The 23,206-nt window shown below is 43.8% G+C and overlaps 1 protein-coding gene across 1 annotated transcript in view; it reads left to right on the plus strand.

Annotated features, from left to right (window-relative positions):
- LOC144106654 (uncharacterized) overlaps window positions 1-23,206 on the plus strand; it is a 115,761-nt gene that overhangs the window by 46,430 nt on the left and 46,125 nt on the right. The window contains exon 2 of the mRNA XM_077639494.1: window positions 12,800-12,911. Coding sequence (XP_077495620.1) covers window positions 12,800-12,911 — 112 coding nt within the window. The remainder of the gene's footprint in view (window positions 1-12,799; window positions 12,912-23,206) is intronic.

Raw genomic sequence — 23,206 nt, forward strand, 5'->3', positions numbered from 1 at the left:
AGCCTGCTCTCACATTGGTGCTACATTGTTCACTGTTGAGACGGCAGTACGTCTCAGAGACTGACGAGTGTGCACGGACAAAAAGAACATGTGGCTTCCTGCGCACAGCTCTGGGGCTGGCAATAAGATGATCAGAGACATTGACTTTTCGTCATCAAAGAAAAAGAAGCAACGTATGGATAGTATTCGCCTGAAGCCAGGCGTTAAAAACGTACCTGAAGGCCTAGCACAAGCATTACCACCTGTACCACCCCCAACAGAAGAGCCGAAGGCATTTCACAGTGAACTTGCGGATGCTGGTGCTACACCAGCATTCCTCAATCTGCACCTACAGTACAGCGCCATGTTTGAGCCACCATGCAGAAGAGAACCTCTTCTACTTCGTGATTTGTTATGTTCAGAGGCACAACCGGAAGACCTGCCTGCACTGATCTGCCGTGCTGAGGAAACTGTTGCCGAACTTTCGATCAGCAAAGAGATGGTGAAGAGCGTTGAGGAATGCACGCGGGAGCAATCGAAGTGTGCAAAATGGTACGCTTATCGTGCAGGCAGGATCATTGCTTCAGTCATGAGGAATGTATGCTTCACAAGTGTGCGTGAACCATAAATGATGCTATCCAGAGCAACACACTTTTTCCACTCCAGCCACTGCGTTGGGATTACAACACGAGGCTGCTGCAATCGCAAGCTACGCCGAGGAAAAGACTGGAGTTTATTTGAGTGTGAAGTACCCGTATATGGCAGCTAGTCCAGACAGCTATGGCTCTTGTACATGCTGCGGAAGGGGCATTGTGGAAGTGAAATGTCCCTTTTCGCTCTGCAACTGTAAGATACTAGAAGCTGTGAAGGACCGCAACTTGTGCTTGGAGGAAACTGATGGCTGCTTGCGTTTAAAGCGACAGCACTTTTATTTTTCCAATTGCAAACGCAGATGGTAGTGTGTGGCGTTCCATACTTTGATTTTTTTGTATGTACTACATTGTCAGTATTTATAAAAAGGGTGGAGAGAGATGACGCGTTTTTTGAGAATATTGTGGCAACAACATTAGATTTTTTCACTCGTGCAATAGTGCCAAAACTTTATCTCGAAACTTCTCAAAAAGGATAACAAGAAAGCCAACAGCTGACACCAATATATTCTGCTACGGCCAAGGTCCGGAGGCCGGGAAGATGCTTGCTTGTGATGGCACACAGTGCAGATATGTGCGGTTTCATTACAGTTGCTTGGGGATTAAGCGAGCCACAAAGGGGTAAAATGGTTGTGCCAAGATTGTTCCACAGGCAGGAATAATGTCTTGCAGTGAGCTGTTTGCCTTGTTTCTTTAATGTTTCCAGCTGCAGAGCTTTACGCTTGCCATCATGTATTGCTAATAAACATAGCATATACTTGAAGTATAGCCTCATGTAACGTACCATGCATTGCAGCCAAAAACACCTAAACAAGCCAAACAAGCATGACACCACTTGGCCTTTTTTGTACTTCTCCTCCTGGTCAAAAGCACATAAATTCAGTTAGTTAATTCATAGTTGTTCATAACAAAGATCAATGAAAGTACTGCACTGCAGATATTGATTGATATGTATGCAGCATACATTTATCAGATTAGATTCATAATTACTAGGTCAGCTTGTTCCATGCTTTCACTTCAACTAGAAAACAAAGGAAACAAAATTTCACCCCTTTCCAATGAGTTCACATGTATACAGAGAAGCACTGATGAGACTTCAAACGCAAGGCATGCAGTAGTCACAAAACAGTAGACATATGTCTCATTTAGAGCACTACGAAGATGGCCATTTTCAGCCCACTTTTACTAAATAAATAAAATGGGTACACATCTACACAAACAGCATCACTAAAGAGAATTCAAGGAATGCATGCAAAAGTAACAAAAGACATTTATCTGATTTAGAGCACTCTGCAGGTGACCATTTTCAGTCTACAATGGACAAAAATGCAATATGAACATATAGCTATGCTTATGAGTTGCAACGGCAACGCACAAAAAGTGAAAAAAGCTCAGTTCATAAGCAGTGCAAACCAGGGGGTGCTGGAAACGTACATTCAGCAATTGTTGAAGAGATAATACCTGAATCGTTAAGCCCGTGTTGTGCTTTGTATGAAGGCACACTTAATTATATAAGGAAGAAAACTTGCGGGTTCACTGTGAACGCGTTTGCATTCGATATTGAGCACATAGAAAAACATTTGTCTCCAGCTGAAGCACTCATGTAGCCACACTTCATGAAAATGTTTTGCAGATAAGCTTACAAGCACACTGCATGGCTTCATGAGCAAGGAATTGTTAATGGCTACACGATTAAACATAGGCACTCAAACAGCAGTAACCACAAACATTACTGCAGACACAGGCTATAAAAGCAAGTAAGCAGACTGTGGAGTTCGCTGACCTTTCCGCGAACTCGTTGGTCTTGTGTTCGCAGGAAGACCGCTCCAGTAGGGTCGGAAGTCGCCAAAAAAGGGACCCTTCCCGTCTCGGCTCCCCTGCTTGCGGCGGACGTCCTTGTTTACTCCGCGCCGTCACGGGCTTAGCCCGTCTTAAGAAGCATAACCATGTACAGCTGTAGACATGTGGTCGTTGTTAAGGGGTTGAGAGGGTTCTGGGGCGCACGAGATACGGCTGAGTATTAGCCGAGTGACTGGAAACCCACTATTCCCGTAACGACTGTGTTCGTCTCTTGCGTTGTGTTCTGAAAAACACTTAGGGATCGTTTCGTCGGCATACGTTTGTCGCGTGTGCGACAGAGAGGAAAGTGGTAACGGCTGAGCCGTGGGTGCCTTGGGAGAGGGTTGTCGCGTTTGTGCTGTTTGTGTATTTGATTGCAACCTCTCCTTTCCCAAATGTTTAATCAGCACTCTTTCCCCAATCTGTGATTAGTTGGCGGAAACCTTATTTTCCTTTCCCTGACCACTGATTGGTGACGTGTGTCGCTTGTAATCTTATTGTTGGCTGTCCCCGCTAAGGGTGGAGACAGAGGGTTTAAAAACAAGCACGCTGTGTTGATCGAGGGCTGAATTCGTCTGATCAACAATTTAGTCATGTAAATAGTTTTCTCCTTGCTTTGTTTCTTCTTGTTTTATTTATGTTGTAAATAAATAATTAGTCTTCTCCTTTCTTTGAGTAACGTGAATGTTTGCGAGTTAGAACCACCGGGTCATCAAGAAACCCCGATTTCATCATCAACAAGGTGTTTCCTCTCATCGCCACCTAAAGGGGGAAACTCAACTGGCGCAGTCGACACAGGACCGCAAGTTGTTTCTACTCGAGGCATTGGACGGAAGGTGAGAAGAAACAGCCGGTGGAAAAGCTGTTTGTCCTAAAGGAGAAAACGTGAAGCTGCGTTGAAAGACGACGTCGAGAGCTTCAGGATCACGGGTCGAGTGCGAGAGGACGTCGGAGGCTCAAGTCAGCGAGGAGCTGAAGGAGCCGGGCAACGACAAGCCATCGAGGGTTCGAGTCAGTGAACTGCTGAAAAAGAACCAGGCGTCCACCTCGAAAGGGTTCGAGTCAGCTAGCTGCTGAAAAGTAACCAGGCGACCAAGTGAAGCGAGGTTCAAAGCGGTGATCTGCTGAAGGACCAGGACAAACTCGTGGACGTCTACGTTCCCAGGAGCCCGCTGTCATCACGCTGAGATCGACAGTGCTGCGGTCGTCGGAGCATCGTAAAAGGTAGGACACCTTCCTGCTTTCTCCGAATTTGCCATGTGTGTGTAATAGTGGTACGCTATACGGTAGCATTGAAATAACTGATGCAGGGATGGATGCCGCGAGGGGGAATGGTCTATAGCCTATCGAGCAACTCGCGTCCACAGAGCAGGCACTAGGAAACATGAAGCGAGCTTTGTGGAAAGAAAAGGAGCGCAGGGCTCAAATGTTTGAAATTGAAAAGTTGAAGCTCCAAATTGAGCTTAAAGAAATAAAATTGATGCAAATGCAGCATCCGCCACTAGCGGATGCACAACATGGGGAACGGTGGGGCGATTATGCAAATGAATTGAAAACGGTACTGGCTCCTATGCCAGAAAAGTACCCATTGGAACCCGCGTGCTATACTGGCGGAGGTCAGAAGAGCGCCGCACCAGAGGCGACATCGACGCGGTTAGCGATACTGCAACTGCGGTTGCAGATCGCAGAAGTAGAGAGGGAATCGCTGGAACTGAGGCGCGAAACGTTTCGTCTTAGTTTGGAGCGTATAGCACGAGAACAGGCCAGCGAGACAGAAAAAGTGCAGGTGCTGAAAACACAGAGAGCGAGGCCGGAATTAAGATATGTTAATTCTGAGCCTGACGTCGCTGTCACTGGCAGATTAGTTCCCCAGAACTGCGAAAGCGCGCGACAAACTTTAAAGGTGACAGCAAGTTCAGATGAAGTTTTCGCCGAGGTGGCCTGTAGGCCGTCACTGGCAGCTGAGGACGCGCCGCTCGTGGCGGTCGAGCTGTCGATACAAAGAACGCAGGTTGCGCTAACTCGGACACTGGTATTGGCAGACACGTTGAGCGCGCCGGGCGACAGCAAAGAGCTGCGTGAGGATTCAGCGATGGTTTCTATGCATGATTCGGGAACAAAGGAAGCGCACGCAGGAAACCATTGAACACCTAGAAAGAGTCTTCGCCGCCGAGTGTATCATAAACGCGAGAAAGCCGAGTCCTCTCAGACTACGCCTGCGGGTGACTCAGACGGTAGCAACAAGAAGGGCAAGGTGAAGGCGTGCTTCTCGGCCGCAAGAGGCGTTCACGTCGTGGATAGGCAGCGGCAGGCGGGAAGTGGCGTAGCATGTTATACAGTGGGAACAGCAGTGTGCACGGAAAAAGAGGGGCGAGCGAAATCACGACGTAAAAGATTTCAGAAGAGGCTGGAGCGCCGCCCCAAACGGAGAGTACCTGGCAGGCGACAGTCAGGGCTAACTGGTCGCGCACCACGCATTAGAAAGCAAAAACGATCATCGGGCGCGCCAGATTGCCGATTGCTGCCAAGGGGGGAAAGCTTGACAGGCAACGGCGCTTTCATTTCATAGTCTTTGTACGGCCGGACCATTCGACAATCACCGCGCTACCGGGCCTTTGTAGGTTTATTACCGAAACGCGGAGGCGCTTGCAAAGGGGGCGCGGGAGTTGTCCCTTTTTGTGACCGGTCGGCACCAGTGAGATCGCGTCCCAGCCGGGCGCGGCTGAAGAGATTAAAGCATTCGAGTTCTCCGAGTGCTCAATGTTTGCATGCGTAAGTAACCACTAGATGTAATGTGGGAAATGGAGGCTAGAGACAACCTTGGCAGTTAGCATGCAGAGAGCGGACATGGCAAGTTCTGGAACGTGCAGATTGGTGTCCTAACCTTGTGTGCAAGGAACGAATTGAGGCTGTGTGTGTGCGCGCAGTGCTGCTTGGAACCTTGTGGCCGGACTTTTATGTCACACTGACAGCAAGTGTCCGCGTGACATTCTTGGTTGGAAAGTGTGGAGTTCGCTGACCTTTGCGCGAATTCGTTGGTCTTGTTTTCGCAAGGAAGGCCGCTCCAGTGGGGTCGGAAGTCGCCAACAAAGGGACCCGTTCCGTCTCGGCCTCCCCTGCTTGCGGCGGACGTCCTTGTTTACTCCGCGCCGTCACGGGCTTGGCCCGTCTTAAAAACCATAACTATGGACAGCTGTCGACATGTGGCCGTTGTTAAGGTGTTGACGAGGTTTCTGGGGCGCACGAGATACAACTGAGTATTAGCCGAGTGACCGGAAACCCACTATTCCCGTAACGACTGTGTTCGTCTCTTGCGGTGTGTTAAGTAAATACTTTAGGGATCCTTTCGTCGGCATATGTTTGTCGCGTGTGCGACACAGAGAGGAAAGTGGTAACTGTTGGGTCGTGGGTGCCGTGGGAGAGGGTGGTCGCGTTTGTGCTGTTTGTGTATTTGATTTCAACCTCTCCTTTCCGAAATGTTTAATCAGCACTCTTTCCCCAATCTGTGATTAGTTGGCGGAAACCTTATTTTCCTTTCCCTGACCACTGATTGGTGAGGTGTGTCGCTTGTAATCTTATTGGTGGCTGTGCCCGCTAAGGGCGGAGACAGAGGGTTTAAAAACAAGCGCGCTGGGTTGAACGAGGGCTGAATTCGTCTGATCAACGATTTAGTCATGTAAATAGTTTTCTCCTTGCTTTGTTTCTTCTTGTGTTATTTATGTTGTAAATAAATAATTAGCCTTCTCCTTTCTTAGAGTAACATGAATGTTTCCGAGTTATAACTACCGGGTCATCAAGAAACCCGATTTCATCATCAACAAGGTGTTTCGTCTCATCGCCAACTAAAGGGGGAAACTCAACTCAGACTATCCGCAGTTTCAAAAATTCATGTGGATGCTTGCAGGTTTGCAGATACTATGGATGGGCGCATGTTTGTGAGGGCACTGCACACTAACAAAATTTTGTCTAGTGGAGAGTACCTGTGTCCCGGCTTGCATGCACAAAGTCAATTAGCTGTACAGCCTTCTTGATAGTGTACTTATTCCGTACCAGACCAATCACCCGTTCTACATGAATTCGTACATTGGCAAGCCATCTGGTCGTTTCCCCTTATAAAGCAGTAAGCTGTCTTTTGTCTTTAGTGAAGGCAGGAATGTGCTGTTTAGCGCAGTAAAGCCCTAAAGTATCGGCTATATCAAAACCCCTGTCTGCAAGGACAACGTCACCTCATGTTAAATTATCAAAAATGCCACAGTTTTCAGTGTTGTGTTTGTCACCTGTCCTGCCACCACAGCCTACTGAGATGAAGGATATGACTCATTGTGGGCAAATTCCAATAAGATACTTTGAGGTATTGCTGCCCTTGTAGTTGGACCACGTCTCACTCCTTGCCTCAAGTGGTGATGACCTTTCAATCCTTATTTCAAAACAGTCAATCATGACTCCCTCCTTTGACCCAAAATAATCGAGGAATGCCTGTAGCATAGTCTTTTGAATCTCCTGTCTCGAAGGCGATCTAATTTGCGAGTTCAAACTCCAAAAAGGTGCGTGCAGCCATTTGTCTAAAATTCTGCTCACTGTCGATCCTGGAACAGAGAAACGATATGCAAGATCTTGCACAGGGAAATTCCACTTAGGCTTCATGAGGAACACAATAAATTCCTCAAACTTTCCAAGGCCATTTTGTGCAGTGTGCTTTACATGACATTCAACAAGCTCGAAAACAGCAAACAGCATGAAAAAGCTTTTAAATCCCGTATAAAACGTAACCTTAGCGTCGTCACCGTGAAATGATGACTCTGACATCTCTAGCTTGTTTGTTTCTGTCCTTGTGGCACGCAGCTCTGCAGCAAGTCGCTTGTTCACGCCCTCAACAGCTTGGTCATGTCAGTCTTTACTGCTATCTCTGCAACATGGGAAGTAAAATTATTATTAGCTCTACAGGTTACAGAAATTGTAATATCTCGCTTAAGAGAAAATTGTGTTTTGTGTGTCAGAACCGACCTGCTTTCTACTCCAGGCGCAAGCTGCAGCTTTTGTGCGGCGGGTCATCTGCAGGCGTCACCTCTGCAGTGCATTCGTCCTCCGATGACTGGCGCGCCACTGCATCAGCGATAGCTTTAGCAGCTGCTTTCTTCTGCCGCGTCTTCGTTCGTGCAAAACGGGCGGACATGCCAACAGCTGGTCTTTCGACGGGCCCGTAAGCCAGGTGCTACGTCGGCGCCCAGTCCGGGTTAGCTTCGTCCATAAGGCCTGAAGGCCTTCGTGGAAAATTTAAAATTGGTGCCGTGCGCACAATGTTACACATTGGCTCATTTTGCTACGAACAACACCGTCTCAGCAAACACATAGGCTACGGCGAGGCTCGTGTACCACAGTTAATTACCAGCTGCAGCTGCCGCGGTAAACATTTCCGACAGCGACCGTATGTAGGCTTATGTCAATCAATAAAGTTTACTTTTTCTTACCTGTGATAAAGTGCCGACCGCATACGCGAATGTTGTCCAGGTTTTTCAAGTCTTTCCGATTTATCCGTGCGAGACAAAGGCTTCGGCGCTTCTCCGAAAGGAGCTCCGTGCGCTTGCACTGCGAGCTGATCAGTTTCGGTAAAAAATGAAGTCCAACGCCCGGCTCAGTGTTTGTTTTCTGCGCAGAAGACTTGCTTCTGCTTGCGCAGCCGAACATGGCACACATCGGCATGATGACACCGCGCAGAACCAGAAATACGAACGCACGGACGGACCGCGTCCACTGTTGGTTTGCGTGGCTTGGCGCTCTTCGCCCGCGGTTCCGCTCAGTACCTAAAGAGGACGGCACGTATCCCAGAAGCCCTCGTATATGACGTCCGCGAAAACTATGTAAAGCGCGGCGCTCTTCTCTCGGTACTCGTCGAGGCATCTTTAACAGACGCTTCTTAGAGGCATAGCTTTATATCACCTCAGGTCTAGCGTCGTTCCAAACTATCGTAAATTTCATTGGCAGTCACCGCGCCTCTATCGGCCTAAGCACTATCGCGCTGTTCCATCTTGTTAGCTGCCTGAAAACGCGCCGCTTCGTGCTTTCTTATACCTTCGCGCTCTCTAATTATCAATGTATAGGCTGCTTGGCACAAAGATCCCTGAGCTGTAACCCGTGGTTTGTGCCCGTGACGAATTTCGTGCACGAGCAACGCCATTTTAGAGTATTCTTTCTTCTTGATCGCAATCGTGGTGCAAAATCATGCGCCATGCAAGCCGTGCCAGAGTCACTTGGTAAAGATGGCATCAAGAGTGCCCGGAGATGAGCACGCGGCCACAGTTTGCATGGTCTGCAGAATATCCCAAAGTGCAATCGATTATAAGCCAACCGGCGTTCTTCATCGGCTTGTACCATTGGACTCGTTGCGTCTTGCTAGTCTGCATAATAAAGCCGCCGCGGTATCTCACTAGTAGCTGCTGGCCCGGAAGACGTGGGTTCGATCCCGGCCGCGGAGGCCGTATTTCGATGGAGGCGGAATTCTATACGCCTATGTTTTGTGCAATATTAGTGCACGTTAATGAACCTAAGTTGGTAAAAATTATCTGCAGCGCCCCACTACGGGATCCATAGCCTGAGTCGCTTTGGGGCATTAGATATCAGAAAACCAAACCAAGTTTTGCTAAAGAGTGTATTTTATCCCAAGGGATGCTATTCATAGCGCTTCTCGCTAATAGCCAGACATCAAACTCTTAGTTTGAATTGCATCGAGATGTCTTTCTTGCTCATGACAAGAGCAGCTCTTACGCATCTTCACTGGATCTTCAGTTCAGGGTGGGCGAAACAGGAAGCCAGACTTTAACCTGCGAGAGCACAGCGACGCACGCTGTCATAGAAAATGAGATATGAAGCTGCACAACGATGCCATCGGATTTGAAAATTTATTGTCCAATCTTTACAAACGCCACAAACCCATGTTTGCTCTGCTTTTCTGAATCTTCATTTCCTTAGATCACCTGCTTTGAGCCCGACCTGGAAAAACGCTCGAGAGGTATGAAACCGCGCCACTTCAACGCTTTTTGGAGATGAACAAACCGCAACGTGTTTTCTGCGCCCGCGTGAGCCGCGGCCAGCAGAGAAAAGTCGCGAAACTGTCAAGCGAGTGCAATCATCACGCCGGCTAGATACAAGCGAAAGAACAAAGTGAGTAGTCAAATCGAGCTACGCTCCAGCTATCGTCAGCCACCGCAAACGTACCGAGATATTATCTCGGCAACAGCGCGCAACGCTTCGCGGCGCTGGCGTCAGTCCACCTAATATTTTTCGCTTCTGCAGGCCGATGAACAGAGCTGGATTTAACTTCCCCATGTTTCCGCCTAGTTGTGACCTTCCTTGCTAGGGAAGTGATTTTGGAAACGCCGAGTAAGGCGTTCGCCACCTTCTACATTAGAGCAACTTCCTCATAAAACAGCCGTTGTAAAGAAGGAATGCACCCCTAGCAGGGCCGAAACATTTTTTTATTTTAACAATTGTTCAGCACTCAATAGTTTCGTCCCATCTAAATGCTTACGATTTTAATGTCTACCAAACCAGTCTACCTACCTCCTCGGTGCCTACTAACATTGATATCCGGTTGGTGTCTGTATTGTGTGTGTATGTGCATTGGATTTAATAAAGATTTATGCAGCGATTTAAAATAATGTTTTCTTTTCTAACATATCGTTCGTATTTACGGCTCTTGAGTGCAGCTGTTCACTCCCCATAATGTGGTCTCATTGTTCCTATCATTGCCGACCAGCTTTTAGCGCACTTTTAAGCGGGTTCTTTCAGAGTTATGAACTCTTTAACATTTTTAAAGCTTTAGAGGATTTAGAGGCAGCACTGAAATTAGGCTTTAAATGGGTAAAATATTCCCGGCACTCATTTCCGAATTATGAAAAAAACGCCTAAAAATGCTTGAAAATGTCCACCTAAGATCTGAAGTCATCTGCAAGCCTATCATTTGCACAGCTACAGGAGGGCTTGTAAACGTCTAATAGCTTCTTTTAGACATCAAAACTTGTTTCCCGATACATTTTGAGACGTCTGCCAGCTCTTTCTGTGTTTAGTTCGTTTCTGCCGCCTCTTTCTACGCTTCCCTTCTCTAGTTACAATCTACACAGAGCTGGCTCGTTACAGAGTCTTTTCTGCTGGCGAAGCTTTGTTTCCGGGGGCTAACGGTTCTAATTGGTCTCGAAAGGACGAAAAATCTCAGTGTATTATTGATTGCGTTGTGAGAGAACTGACATGGTGGATGTGCTGTTTATATTGTGTTGCTGCGTAAATTAGAGTCCTAAAATGCAGTCTTGAGGTCGGGGAATGGAAGAATGCGGTTTGTGGGAGGAAGCAGGGCTTAGTTGAAGAGCCGCCTTGAGTGTGTCGGTTTTCCCAGATTGAGGGCTGCGTGCACGGCTCTCGCTCTACGCTGGCCGTCGCATATTATGAGCAGATGTTGCGATGCCGTTGGCGGCGCAGCGGTGAGTTCAGCTACTGGTCTTTTTGCTTCTGAGACTGCTGCTGGTTTGGTTTATGAGGTTTAACGCCCCAAAGCCACTCAGGCTATGAGGGACGCCGTAGTGAAGGGCTCCGGCAATTTCGACCACCTGCGGTTAGTTTACGTGCGCTGACATTGCACAGCACACTGGCCTCTAGAATTTCGACTCCATCGAAATTCGACCGCCGCGGCCGGGATCGAACCCGCGTCTTTCGGGCCGGCAGCCGAGCGCCATAATTACTCAGCCACCGCGGCGGCTTCTGAAGCTGCTGCGTCTGCGTTATTAGCGGTAGCTGTTCGTGCGATGATAATGGGGGTAATGCGGGTAATGATAATCGGGCGACGTTGCATCGTCAGTGCGCTGCAATCAATAGGAGGCAGCTGCTGGTTGCGCTGTTTGATACGTTTTCATAGGGTCGTTCTGTCTAGATATAATCATTTTGTCTCGTGATTTTGCAGCAACAGAGTCGTTGGTCGTATTAATTTCGTCATAGTGCCGGCAGAGGAGAAAAGATTGGTGTCCTTATGGATTTTTGAATTGTCTCGTACAGTCCGGACTTCTGACAGCGGTTGACTGTGTGGGGCGTTTGTCGGCACAGTTATCATACATCAGACATAGGGAACAGAACTGAGCTTTGAGGGGCAAACATCAGATCATGGCTCATTGATAAAGAACTTTCTTGGCTACAATGCTGCCTACAAATGTAATTATATTAGTCGCTGTACGGCCCACCATGCGGGCAGCTAGTATCGTGGATGCAATAGTGTACCTGAGGGTGTGCCATCACAGCCGCCGTCTCCCGCTAAGTGCCGGAGTGGACGCCGCCACTTATCGAAAAACTGTGCTCCATCATCGGCTACTGAGGCTGTCGAGGGACCGTTGGCGCCCCCTCCCCCCCCTCCCCCCGTCCAGGCGCCTCGCGCTACCTTTGGGTGGGGGTGCGGCGCGCGCTCACTAGCCTGTGCCTACGGACGCACTAGTGAAGCTCAGCGCGCACATGCTCCCTATAACAGCTATTCCCTATACGAGAACTGTGTCACGAAAGGCTCGTGGGCATCTGCATCCTGCATGGCTGGTGTACGCATGCATGTTAGGTGATATGGACGGCAGCGCTTTCAAAATGTCGATCATTCTGTTTACCTAGGTCCTGAGAGCAAGCAAGACGGAGCGCGAGGGATGCGTTAGTTTCTGAACCGAATAATGTTCCTGCCTTTATCCATGGTTATTTACAATGCGCGCTTTCCTTCTTGGCAATGTTTTGTCTTAGTAAAGCATGGCATGTGCGCACAGGTACGATATCATGCATAGCCTCTTGATGTTTCGTAGAATCTAGAAGATATTAAAATAGGCGGACATCATTTAGGTTAGTGGGCCTTTTCTGCGTTAGAGATAACGCAGCAGGGGAAATTTTTCCTCATGAAGGAAGGAAGAAGAGCAAAAAAAAATATTGGTTTCGAAGCCCGGACGCTGTCATGATAAAATGGAAAAAATGTCCCGGAACTACGATGAAGCAGCAGAGAATTTGACCACGAAGACCTATAGTAAGACATTTTTGCGTGAAGTAAGCTCCGCGGCAAGAGAACGGAAAGATTTCTGAAGGAGACAGTCTGTACATGTTCAATAAGCGAACGCAAAGCCTGACTGTTTACTTCCTTTGATCTGTGCTTTTACCTGAACAGAGAGGGCTCGCGTTTTCATTGATATCCGAACTATGACGTCTCGGTGCACTACGGTGAACGAATAATGCGACAAGGAAATAATACGAAAGTGACAGATTTAGAATGAAAATGCTGCTGGAAGTTTTAAAAATTCCTCCATGGAAACATTTTTTTCTTCCTGCAGGCAAATGCCTCTCTCCGTATGGAGCGCTTGAGCAAGACCAAAGCATCGTGCCATCAGGTGATTGCGTACAGGTCACATGCGACGCAGATAGTGAAATACTGCAAATAGAGCGGTAAGTTTAAGGCGCCGCAGCTGCATTCGCTATGAATACAGCTGCAGATGGCACTGCTCTCCTTTCATTTCCTCTTTTTCGTTGTTCCTGGGATCAACGGCAGCTATACAAACAGTTGCTGCCTTTCGATGCACGTTTTATAGTGACGCAAGTTTTTACCTTATCCTTTCATGCTCTGTTGTAAGCGTGCGAGATCAAAAGAATGCCAATGAATGGAGTATCTTTCATGAGTCGCTAATAACTTTCAGCTGCTTTGCTCGAGTGAGGCGTATAAATCATAAATAACCGCGTAGGAGACATGACGAGGAGTTTGTGACAAATTCCTTTCTCTTTCGCTATACATAAGAAGGAAGCCAGCAGTCATTTCATGCAAGGAACGCATAGGGGGAATGATTTTTAATATGTTTTATTGCTTTGAATAGTGGGAATTTTGGCTAAATGATAATAGGCGCAAGAAAATACAAGCACATGTCACCGGTGGAATTTGAACCTGTCAAGAGTAGGCACTCCCCAGATTAGGCTACAGGCAACGCAAACACATTCGAAAGTGGAATGTTCGATAGCCGCCGCCGTAGCTCTGTTGGTACACAACTGTGCGCGAAATGCGGATATAGGGGGATCGCATCCGACTGGTGATATATAATTATTTTCGTCTAATTTCGATAAGAAGACCCTTTAGTTAATAATAATAATAATAATAATAATAATAATAATAATAATAATAATAATAATAATAATAATAATAATAATAATAATAATAATAATAATAATAATAATAATAATAATAATAATAATAATAATAATAATAATAATAATAATAATAATAATAATAATAATAATAATAATAATAATAATAATAATAATAATAATTATCAATCAATCAATCAATCTTTATTTTTTCGGTGCCCAGGAACAACCCAAAGGTCTTGGTGCTGGTACACCATTCACACGCACAAAATGTACATTTATTTCACTACAAAGGAAGACACTCAGGGGAGGTAATGCAGCAGTCAAGGCGATAGAAAAAAAAGACACATAAACTAGGCGCGACCGCAAGCATGAAACAAAAAAGCGAGAACAAGGAAACAGCGAGAACAGCGGTAAATGAAAACAGCTAGAACAGGCAACAGACATATAAATAACTAATGAAACAATAAACAAAGGGAATGAACACAAGAACGGCAGATAACAGCTAAGTACAGCATATATCAAAATACAAACAAGAATAAAGCCAATACTAATATGAACGAATAAGAGATCTCTGAAATACAAGCTAGAAATACAATCATACACAATAAGAAATGTAATTAGTGAACGCGTTACAATCAGGCGTGAGTACACAGTATTAAAGAAATAATATTAATGAAAACAAGTAGATGTGATGAACAATTAAGGAGAGAAAAAAACAATACCGGTGCAAACGCACAAGTGTAGTAAAGACAAAATGCATGAAAGGGGAAGTTATGTATGAGAAAAAGAATGCTCAAAGTGGAACGTCACGGACATCCAATATAAAGGAAGGGAGAGAATTTTCGAATATATCAAGGTGGGGACAAAGAGAATTAAACAGCTTTTGCATTCTGTCCAGAGGGGAGAGGGAGAGCAGGAGCGCAGAAACTTGGAGTGGTCTGAATTCCCTTATACTCTTTCGCGGTACACGCAAAAGGATACGCGCTAGGAGCTGAGGGCATAGAATGTTACCATGAAGAAGGTTATACAAGAAAATTATATCTTCCCTCACACGACGGCAGCTAAGAGAAGGAAGCTGCAGTGAGTTACTCCGTCTGGGACGAGAGCTGGAAGTGTTGCAAGAAAACCGATGTTGAAGTATGCTTAAAAACTTTAGCTGAACTCTGTCGATTTTTTCACAGTTCGACTGGCAAGTGCCGTTCCAAACAACAGACGCATATTCCAAAAGCGGCAAGCATATGGAGAGGTAGAGCTTTAAGAAAGGAAGTGGGGCTCGAAACTCTCTCGAAAGCCTGCCGATGAAGCCGAGTGTACGCAAAGCCCGTAGAGCAATGCATTTTGTATGAGAGGAGAAGCTGAGGCTACCGTCGAAAAGTACGCCGAGGTCATTAATTTCATCAACCCTGGGCAGCGGCCTACCTTTCACAGAATAAGAGTAGAGAAGACTGTGCGTTTTACGCGTAAATGAGACAACCTTGGTTTTAGATGAATTGAGAGCGAGCCCATTCTTCAAGCACCAATCAGAGAAGGCGGATATGTCCGATTGCAATAACAAGCAATTGTGAGGAGTATGTATTGCCTTGAACATTTTTATATCGTCCGCATAAAGGAGAAATGAGGAGTTTTTGACCACGGAGGAAACGTCATTGTTAAAAACAGAGAACATAAGCGGGCCTAATACCGAGCCCTGAGGAACTCCGCTGGTTGGAGTGTAAACAAAGGAGGTCTGTTCATTTACACTGACAAAGCAGGGCCGATCAAGAAGATAGTTGCGTAGGAGGGCTACAATTGAAACGTCGATCTCAAACAGCAGAAGCTTTTGAAAAAGTAATGAGTGAGTAACAACGTCGAAAGCTTTGCTCAAATCACAGTACACAGCGTCTACCTGACTCCTTTGAAGGACTTCAGCTGATGTATACGTCATAAAAGTCACAAGGTTAGTTGTAGTAGAACGACCTTTTATGAAACCATGCTGATTATGAATGATTACATGTTTGAGGTGGAAGGAAAGTACTTTGAGCAAAGCTAATTCAAAAAGCTTAGAGGTTGCACAAAGAAGAGAAATGGGGTGGTAGTTCGAAACATCAGATTTGTTTCCTGATTTGAAGACAGGGAAAACACTCGCCGTTTTCCACACGCGGGGAAAAGCAGAATTTTTCAAACAGTTATTAAATATCGTGGCTAAAACAGGGACGAAGGTACTATTGAAGGCTTTTATTATGGCGGCTGGAATGCCATCAGGTACAGGGGACAAAGATGGTTTCAAACACTTAAGACTCTCACTTACTAACTTCTCTCGCGAAGAACGGAATTATGTGCGCCAGCTGGAAGGCATACGGAATCGCAACGTGGAGATTTGTACACGGAGGAAAAGTGTTGAGCAAAGCCGTCAGCGACAATAATAATAATAATAATAATAATAATAATAATAATAATAATAATAATAATAATAATAATAATAATAATAATAATAATAATAATAATAATAATAATAATAATAATAATAATAATAATAATAATAAATTTTTATTGCACATAACATGTACAGCGCAATGAAACCTGTCTCTCAAAGCCTCTAGTGACTTGAAGGACTTGGGCCGGCAAAGTCGGCAGACGGACGTGCAATACAAACATAAAATATGAACATGGTCTCATAAAATGGTCTCATCAATGGTCTTACAATACACTTAAAAATAATGTCGCAAGTGGGTATGATGAAATTAAAGTTGAACCTATAAAGCAAGTGTCATTAATAATCAGCCCTGTCCTAGCCTATCTCATTAGTCTCACGTTTTCTACTGGAGTCTTCCTGGATAAAATAAAGCTGGCCAAAGCTATTGCAATACACAAAGGAGATAGAACTGACGATATTACGAATTACCGACCAATCTCAGTGCTACCGGTGTTTTCAAAGATTTACGAATTGTCAATCAATAACCGGCTGTCAAAATTTCTAACCAGGTATCATGTAACATCACCCTAGCAGTATGGTTTTCAGAAAAATAAGACAACACAGGACGCCGTTCTTGCCGTCAAGCAGCAAATAATTAGAAATTTTGAATATCAGCTCTTCACCTTAGGAATATTTTTCGATCTACGCAAAGCTTTTGATTCCGTTGACCACGAAATCTTAGCTATAAAATGAGATTGCTATGGGATTCGAGGCATTCTATTGGACCTTATCAAGAGCTACTTATCGTTTTGGCGCCAGTTTGTTAAAGTAGACTTTACTTCTTCATAACAACTTGACATTAAGCTAGGTGTCCCGCAAGGTTAGATATTAGGCCCGTTACTTTTCCTTTTGTATGAGAATGACATTACGGAGCTACAAAGAACACCCACAATAACCGCGTTTGCAGACGACACTAGTTTATTCTTTTCAGGTAAACTACTGCATGACATTGAACAATCGGCCAATCTGTATTTAAATGATTTATCCACAAGGTTGCAACACAACAAACTTCAGTTGAATGCTGTAAAAACGAAGTACATGATATTTAAGGCAATCAATAAGCATAAAAAATAATTAACTTACACTACAGAGGACACATCATAGAACAAGGAAGTGAGCAAAAATTCCTTGGGGTATGGTTTCGTGAAGAGTTGTCTTGAACCCCTCATGTTAATCATCTGCTCTCCGAACTGACGAAGTCTGTTAGATGTATTAGAAAAATAGCTTCTCTTCTACCTCTTTAGCTAAAGCAATCACTATATCCCTCCCAGTTCTATTCTAAACTTTTGTATGGCATTCTGGTCTGGGGAACAACAAAAAAAGGGAACTATAATAGGCTACAACTGCTGCAAAAACGTGTCCTCCGAACTTTTGTGAACCACAGCGGCCCTATTAGATTGTTTTCGACGCAACCACTTTATCCCAGATTTGATGTTTTACCGGCAAGTAAAGTCTTTTTATGGATACTGGGACAGCGAATATATAAAAAGAAACTCCACAGCGTTCACACACCTGTTTTGGCTCAATATGATATCTGTAACCCCAAACGCAGAAATAAAAAAGTCAGAACAAATTATGGAAATCTGGAATACCAGGTTATAGATATGGTAAATAACTCTGCTTCTATATTATATTTCTGCCTACCCAGAAAAAGGTTCAAACGTGAACTGCGGGCAATTTTGTTTTCCGTTGAGATTGTCATGTAACAATGATAAATGAAAATTTTGTTTTCAATTGTTGACTTCTTTTTACGTGTTTTTGTGATATTTGAGCGAATCTTCAATGTGATTTGAAAAAAAAACTGTCCATAGTGCTTAAGTACAGCCATGTTGTATATGATGTGAGTGTTTACTATCTATAACGATGCTTCCCTTTTTTGTACCAGCTCTGTGCTGTACGACTGTAGGTTGCTCCTTTTGTTACGGGGGCGGAGACCTCGTCAGGCAACCATGCCTTTAGTCTCTGCCACCCGCAGGACGATGTGATTTTCCTGCAAATGAAAACTGACTGACTGACTGATAATATCAACACAACATATCTCAGCTCAATACTAACATGAAATGAATATTGACCAAGGTGTAACAGGTTAGGAAAAGTAACATAAACAAGAAATGGACATAAAAAGCTTAGGAACTTACGTTAAGACAACAGTAATTTAACACTTCGTGCGTGATCATGAATATTTTTGAGTCATATAGGAACCGTGTTAGAAAGATTAAACCATAATTTTTAACTGTTTTTTGATGTTGCGGAAAACACTTCTTCTGGCAAATCATTAATAATTTAGGGAACATAAACACAGCGCCTTGCTTCCCCATACCTTGCTGAGGAGCGCGGTACCTCAAAACGAATGTTACTACGCAGGCTTCGGGAAGCTGTACGACATATTTTGAAATTACTGTCCCAGAAATGTCGTATTACTTCAGCTTGTACAAAGAGCGTTCGAAAGCATGAATGAATAAGGGTTGCAAAAATATTATCGCACAGAGAAAAAGTGGATTATATGCTACATATCTTAGTATGTTTCTAAACAAAGTGTCAACTCTGTTTTGCCATCTTGCTGTGCAAAAAGCAAGAACAGTAATCCCATATTGGAGAATGGTGTACACCAGAGCATCGCAATAGTTTTTTTTTTGTGTGAAAAGGAAAAATGGATGTTGTATGGAAAAGCAACTAGGCCACGCTCCGAAGCTTATCACGAACGTGTGATAGCTGGCTGTGCCAAGACATATCACTGCCGAAGAAAACTGCCAAGTATTTTACTGAACTGACGTGGGTGTCTGCCACACACCGACAGGGAAAACAGCCGTGAGCATGTAGAAAAACTTGCCCATCTATAGCTGTTAGTATTAATAGGGATCTGAAGCAAACGAGTTTTGTTTTAATCTTGTTAACCTCCAAGCAGTTATTAGTGAGCAAAGTCATTGTTTTGTGTATATTATTGTGGAGATTAGTAATGACCATGTTGTACGAAAAGTGCTTGGAAAGCAAAACAGTATCGTCGCGTATTGAAATATTAGACCTTTGAAAATTACTTCAGATAAGTCATTAACAAACAAATTGAACAGAGGAGGTGATAATATGGAGCCCTGCGGAACACCGGCCTTCAATGGAAGTTTATTATTTACATTTTTCATCCCGTGTAAAACAACAACTTGTGATCGACAGGAAAGATAATTCTTGAGCACATCGTAAAACGTACCTCTGAAACCTATAGAGTATAGCTTTTCTAATAAAATACCGTGATCAACTGTTTCAAAAGGTTTAGAAATGTCTAAAGATAAAGCATCACTAAACAAATTTTGATCTAAAGCTGAAAAAAGTCCATCGGAGAACTTTTCCAGAAGAGCTACGGTACCGCGACCGGGAACGAAACCAAACTGACGGGTAGACAAAATGGAAAATGTTTCAACAAAGGATGACATTGATTTCAAGAAAAAATTTCGATTATGTGGGAAGGTATGGGTAGGATCGAGATGGGTCGATAGTTTTTCATGTCGTCTTTTTGTCCTCCTTTAAATAGCGGTTTAACTATAGCAGTTTTATGTTCATCCGGGAAAAACGCAGTGCGCAGAAAACCATTCAGCATGAAAATCAGTACATCAGACAATGCCCAGAAGTTTCTTTGGAGTGAATCTGCTGACAAGCAGTCAATACCAGGAGGTTTATTTTGCTTGAAGCAAAATATTATATCACGCAGTTCTTGTTTTGTAATGCTGGCTAGAAAAGCGGACGCAGAGTTTGATTCATTCAAAGTGCATTGGTATGTCTGACTGGAAGATGCCTTTCTGAGGCCAGTGAAAAAAACAACTAAAACGATTTGCGACTTCGATGCACTCTCCCGGAAAGAAAGAAAGCGGGGAGGTACTTGCAGAATTTTTTCCACGAAGATGGTTTATCAGTGACCACGTTTCAGCGGCATCCCTTGACGACTGGCGAAATTCTTGAAAAAAGTAGTGGCACTTCGTGGACCTTAGCAGAGCGACCACCCTATTTCTTGCGGCCTTATACTCCAGAAGTAAGGCTTGATTTTTTGTTAAACGTTTGCACTGTCTCCAAAGAATGTCTCTATATGAAATGGCACGCATTTCGTCAGCGGTCTACCAGTTATATTCTCTCCGGCACTTTTTATTACAACACGTATATAATTGCCTCAAACGTTTTGATTTGGTCACAAAATATAATATAGACCTTATCTGCTTAATTAGAATCATTTATGGCTAACCAGTTAGAACTGCTAATTAAGCTATCTAAGACTTTATGGTCAGCTATTGTGATATAGGTGTTATTTGGTACAGCATTCTGTGAAGCATTTGATGAAGGAAAAGATGGAGACGAACGACAAGCAACTAGCTAGTGTTCCGGGAAACGCTGTAAAATAACACTGGATGCAAAGGAGTAGTTAAGAGTACGTAAGACAATGTGGTCTATACATAAAACAGTTAAATGATCGTTAACCATTTCTTCACGAGTGGGAACTGTTGTTGTATTTATTAAACCACATGAGGACAGGAGAGAAAAGTAATCAGAAACGGTGCCATTGTAGGGCACAATGTGTTTATGTTTAAGTCGCCCACTAAACGTATTTCTTCCACGGAATTCCAGAGGTGTAAAATTTCTTCTTGTTCTAACAGAAATCGGGTGATACTAAGCACGGCGGCCGATATACAGCCAACAAACATAGACACCGGGCGCCGCAAGTTATCTTCAACGCTAAACATTCCGCACACGCGAAGTTCACGTCCATTGATGAAAAATCAAATTTGTCACTTACAAAGATGGGGATTCTACCACCTCGACGACGAGGTCTTGTCACAAAACAACTCTGATAGCCTGGCACTGAAAATGTACGCAAGCAAGCATCTGAAATATTGGTTTCTTTCAGCACAAATACATCGAGAAATCCTATTCCTGACGTAGCGACAAGCTTGAATTCTTCCCAGGATTTGCGAAGGCTCCTGATATTGATATTTAAAATTGTGATATTATTATCAACGCTCACACCAAAAGTGTTCTTGAATGGCTGAAAGTGTGGAAGATGGTAGCACTTGTTAGCCATGATAGCTACGCAATATTTTCCAAGTCTGCTTGTCTGATTATTCGAAGAAGAGACGATCCTTCACTATTTTTCACAAAAATCTTACCACGCTTCACCCTGGCAAAATTGTACTACATTTGTTTTGCTCTGCTCCTAGCACACCAGAATAGGTCATGGTTTAGTCTTGTCAACTTTTCGTTCAAAAATATCTTTTCAAGCGACCCAGCTTCGGAGATTTATTGAAGCTTTCCTCGGGCATCGAACAGATTGTTTTTGGCAGCAATAGAAGTGAGGGACACAAGGACCTTAGGATTAGAGTCACGTTTCCCTGGCAGAAGATGAATCGCCTCTGCCTCCGACAGGAAAAGTTTCTGGAGTTTTTCAGCTATATCACATTGCACTTCCCTCAGATTTTCGTTTTCTTTTTTCTCTGGGAGACCATAGATTTCCAAGTTGATGTTGCAGCTGTATTGGTAGCTTTCAATACTGTCAACCTGCAGCCGCTCTAGCTGTTCGGCTTGTGCCTGAACTGTTGCTCGGAGGGCGGTGATCTCCTAATCTCTAGACGTGGCTTGTTCCTTGGCGGTCTTCATTTTATCAAGAATCGAATCATATTGTTTTGTTAGAAAAGTCATCGAGTCCTCCAGTTCACGAACTGACTGGGTTAAGCTGACAACTTTGTCGTTCAAGAGGAGCAATGAATCAACCTTTTTGTTAAGCTTAGGTAGACATTCTAGACTTTGTATTATCTCGAGCAGTTCCAAAAGCAAAGGTGAATCCATGTGTGCACCTTAATGAGCATCGGAAGCATCTACATGAGAGGCTGAACTACCAGCGCGTTTTTTTGCTGCTCTGCATGTTTTACACACCCACATTCCCCTTTTGGCTGGGCCCATTGTATTGAAGGTACTTGGTGAAATTCGGAAACATGTCTGACCTAAGTGGTACGATAGCGTACAATTCGCACAGGTCATGAACTTGCCATCATCGGGCACTTCTTCGTGGCAAGAAAAGCATTCAGTAGTATTATTGGACATTGTAGCATGTAGAGAGCGTACACAGAGTGTAGTCGGCATCAAATTCAAATTAAGAATGCAGGCAACGAAAAAGACACGCTACCTGTTGAAATGCAATGTCTCAGCGTTGGGCAACGTAACCGCCGCCGACTTCCTTGTAATAATAATAATAATAATAATAATAATAATAATAATAATAATAATAATAATAATAATAATAATAATAATAATAATAATAATAATAATAATAATAATAATAATAATAATAATAATAATAATAATAATAATAATAATAATAATAATAATAATAATAATAATCAATCTATATTTTTCGGTGCCCAGGAACAACCCAAAGGTCTTGGTGCTGGTACACCATTCACACGCACAAAATGTAAATTTATTTCACCACAAAGAAGGACACTCAGGGGAGGTAATGCAGCAGTCAAGGCGATAGAAAAAAACAACATAAACCAGGTGTGACAGCAAGCATGAAGCAAAAAAGCGATAAGAAGAAAACAGCGAGAGCAGTAGTAAATGAAAACAGCTAGAACAGGCAACAGACATGTAAACTAATGAAACAATAAACAAAGAGAATGAACACAACAACGACCGATAACAGCCAAGTACAGCATATAGCAAAATACAAACAAGCATAAAGCCAATACTAATATGAACGAATAAGAAACCTCTGAAATACAAGCTAGAAATACAATCATACACAATAAGAAATGTAATTAGTGAACGCGTTACAGACAATCAGGCGTGAGTACACAGTAATAAAGAAGTAATATTAATGAAAACAAGTAGACGTGATGAACAATTAAGGAGAAAAGAAAACAATATAATACCGGTGCAAATGCACAAGTGTAGTAAAGACAAAATGCATGAAAGGGGAAGTTATGTATGAGAAAAAGAGTGCTCAAAGTGGAACGTCACGGACATCCAATATAAAGGAAGGGAGAGAATTTTCGAATATATCAAGGTGAGGACAAAGAGAATTAAACAAATTTTGCATTCTGTCCAGAGGGGAAAGGGAGTGCAGGAGCGCAGAAACTTGGAATGGTCTGAATTCCCTTACGATCTTATACGGGAATGATCT

The sequence above is a fragment of the Amblyomma americanum genome, chromosome 1, assembly GCF_052857255.1.
Source record: "Amblyomma americanum isolate KBUSLIRL-KWMA chromosome 1, ASM5285725v1, whole genome shotgun sequence".
Taxonomy (NCBI): domain Eukaryota; kingdom Metazoa; phylum Arthropoda; class Arachnida; order Ixodida; family Ixodidae; genus Amblyomma; species Amblyomma americanum.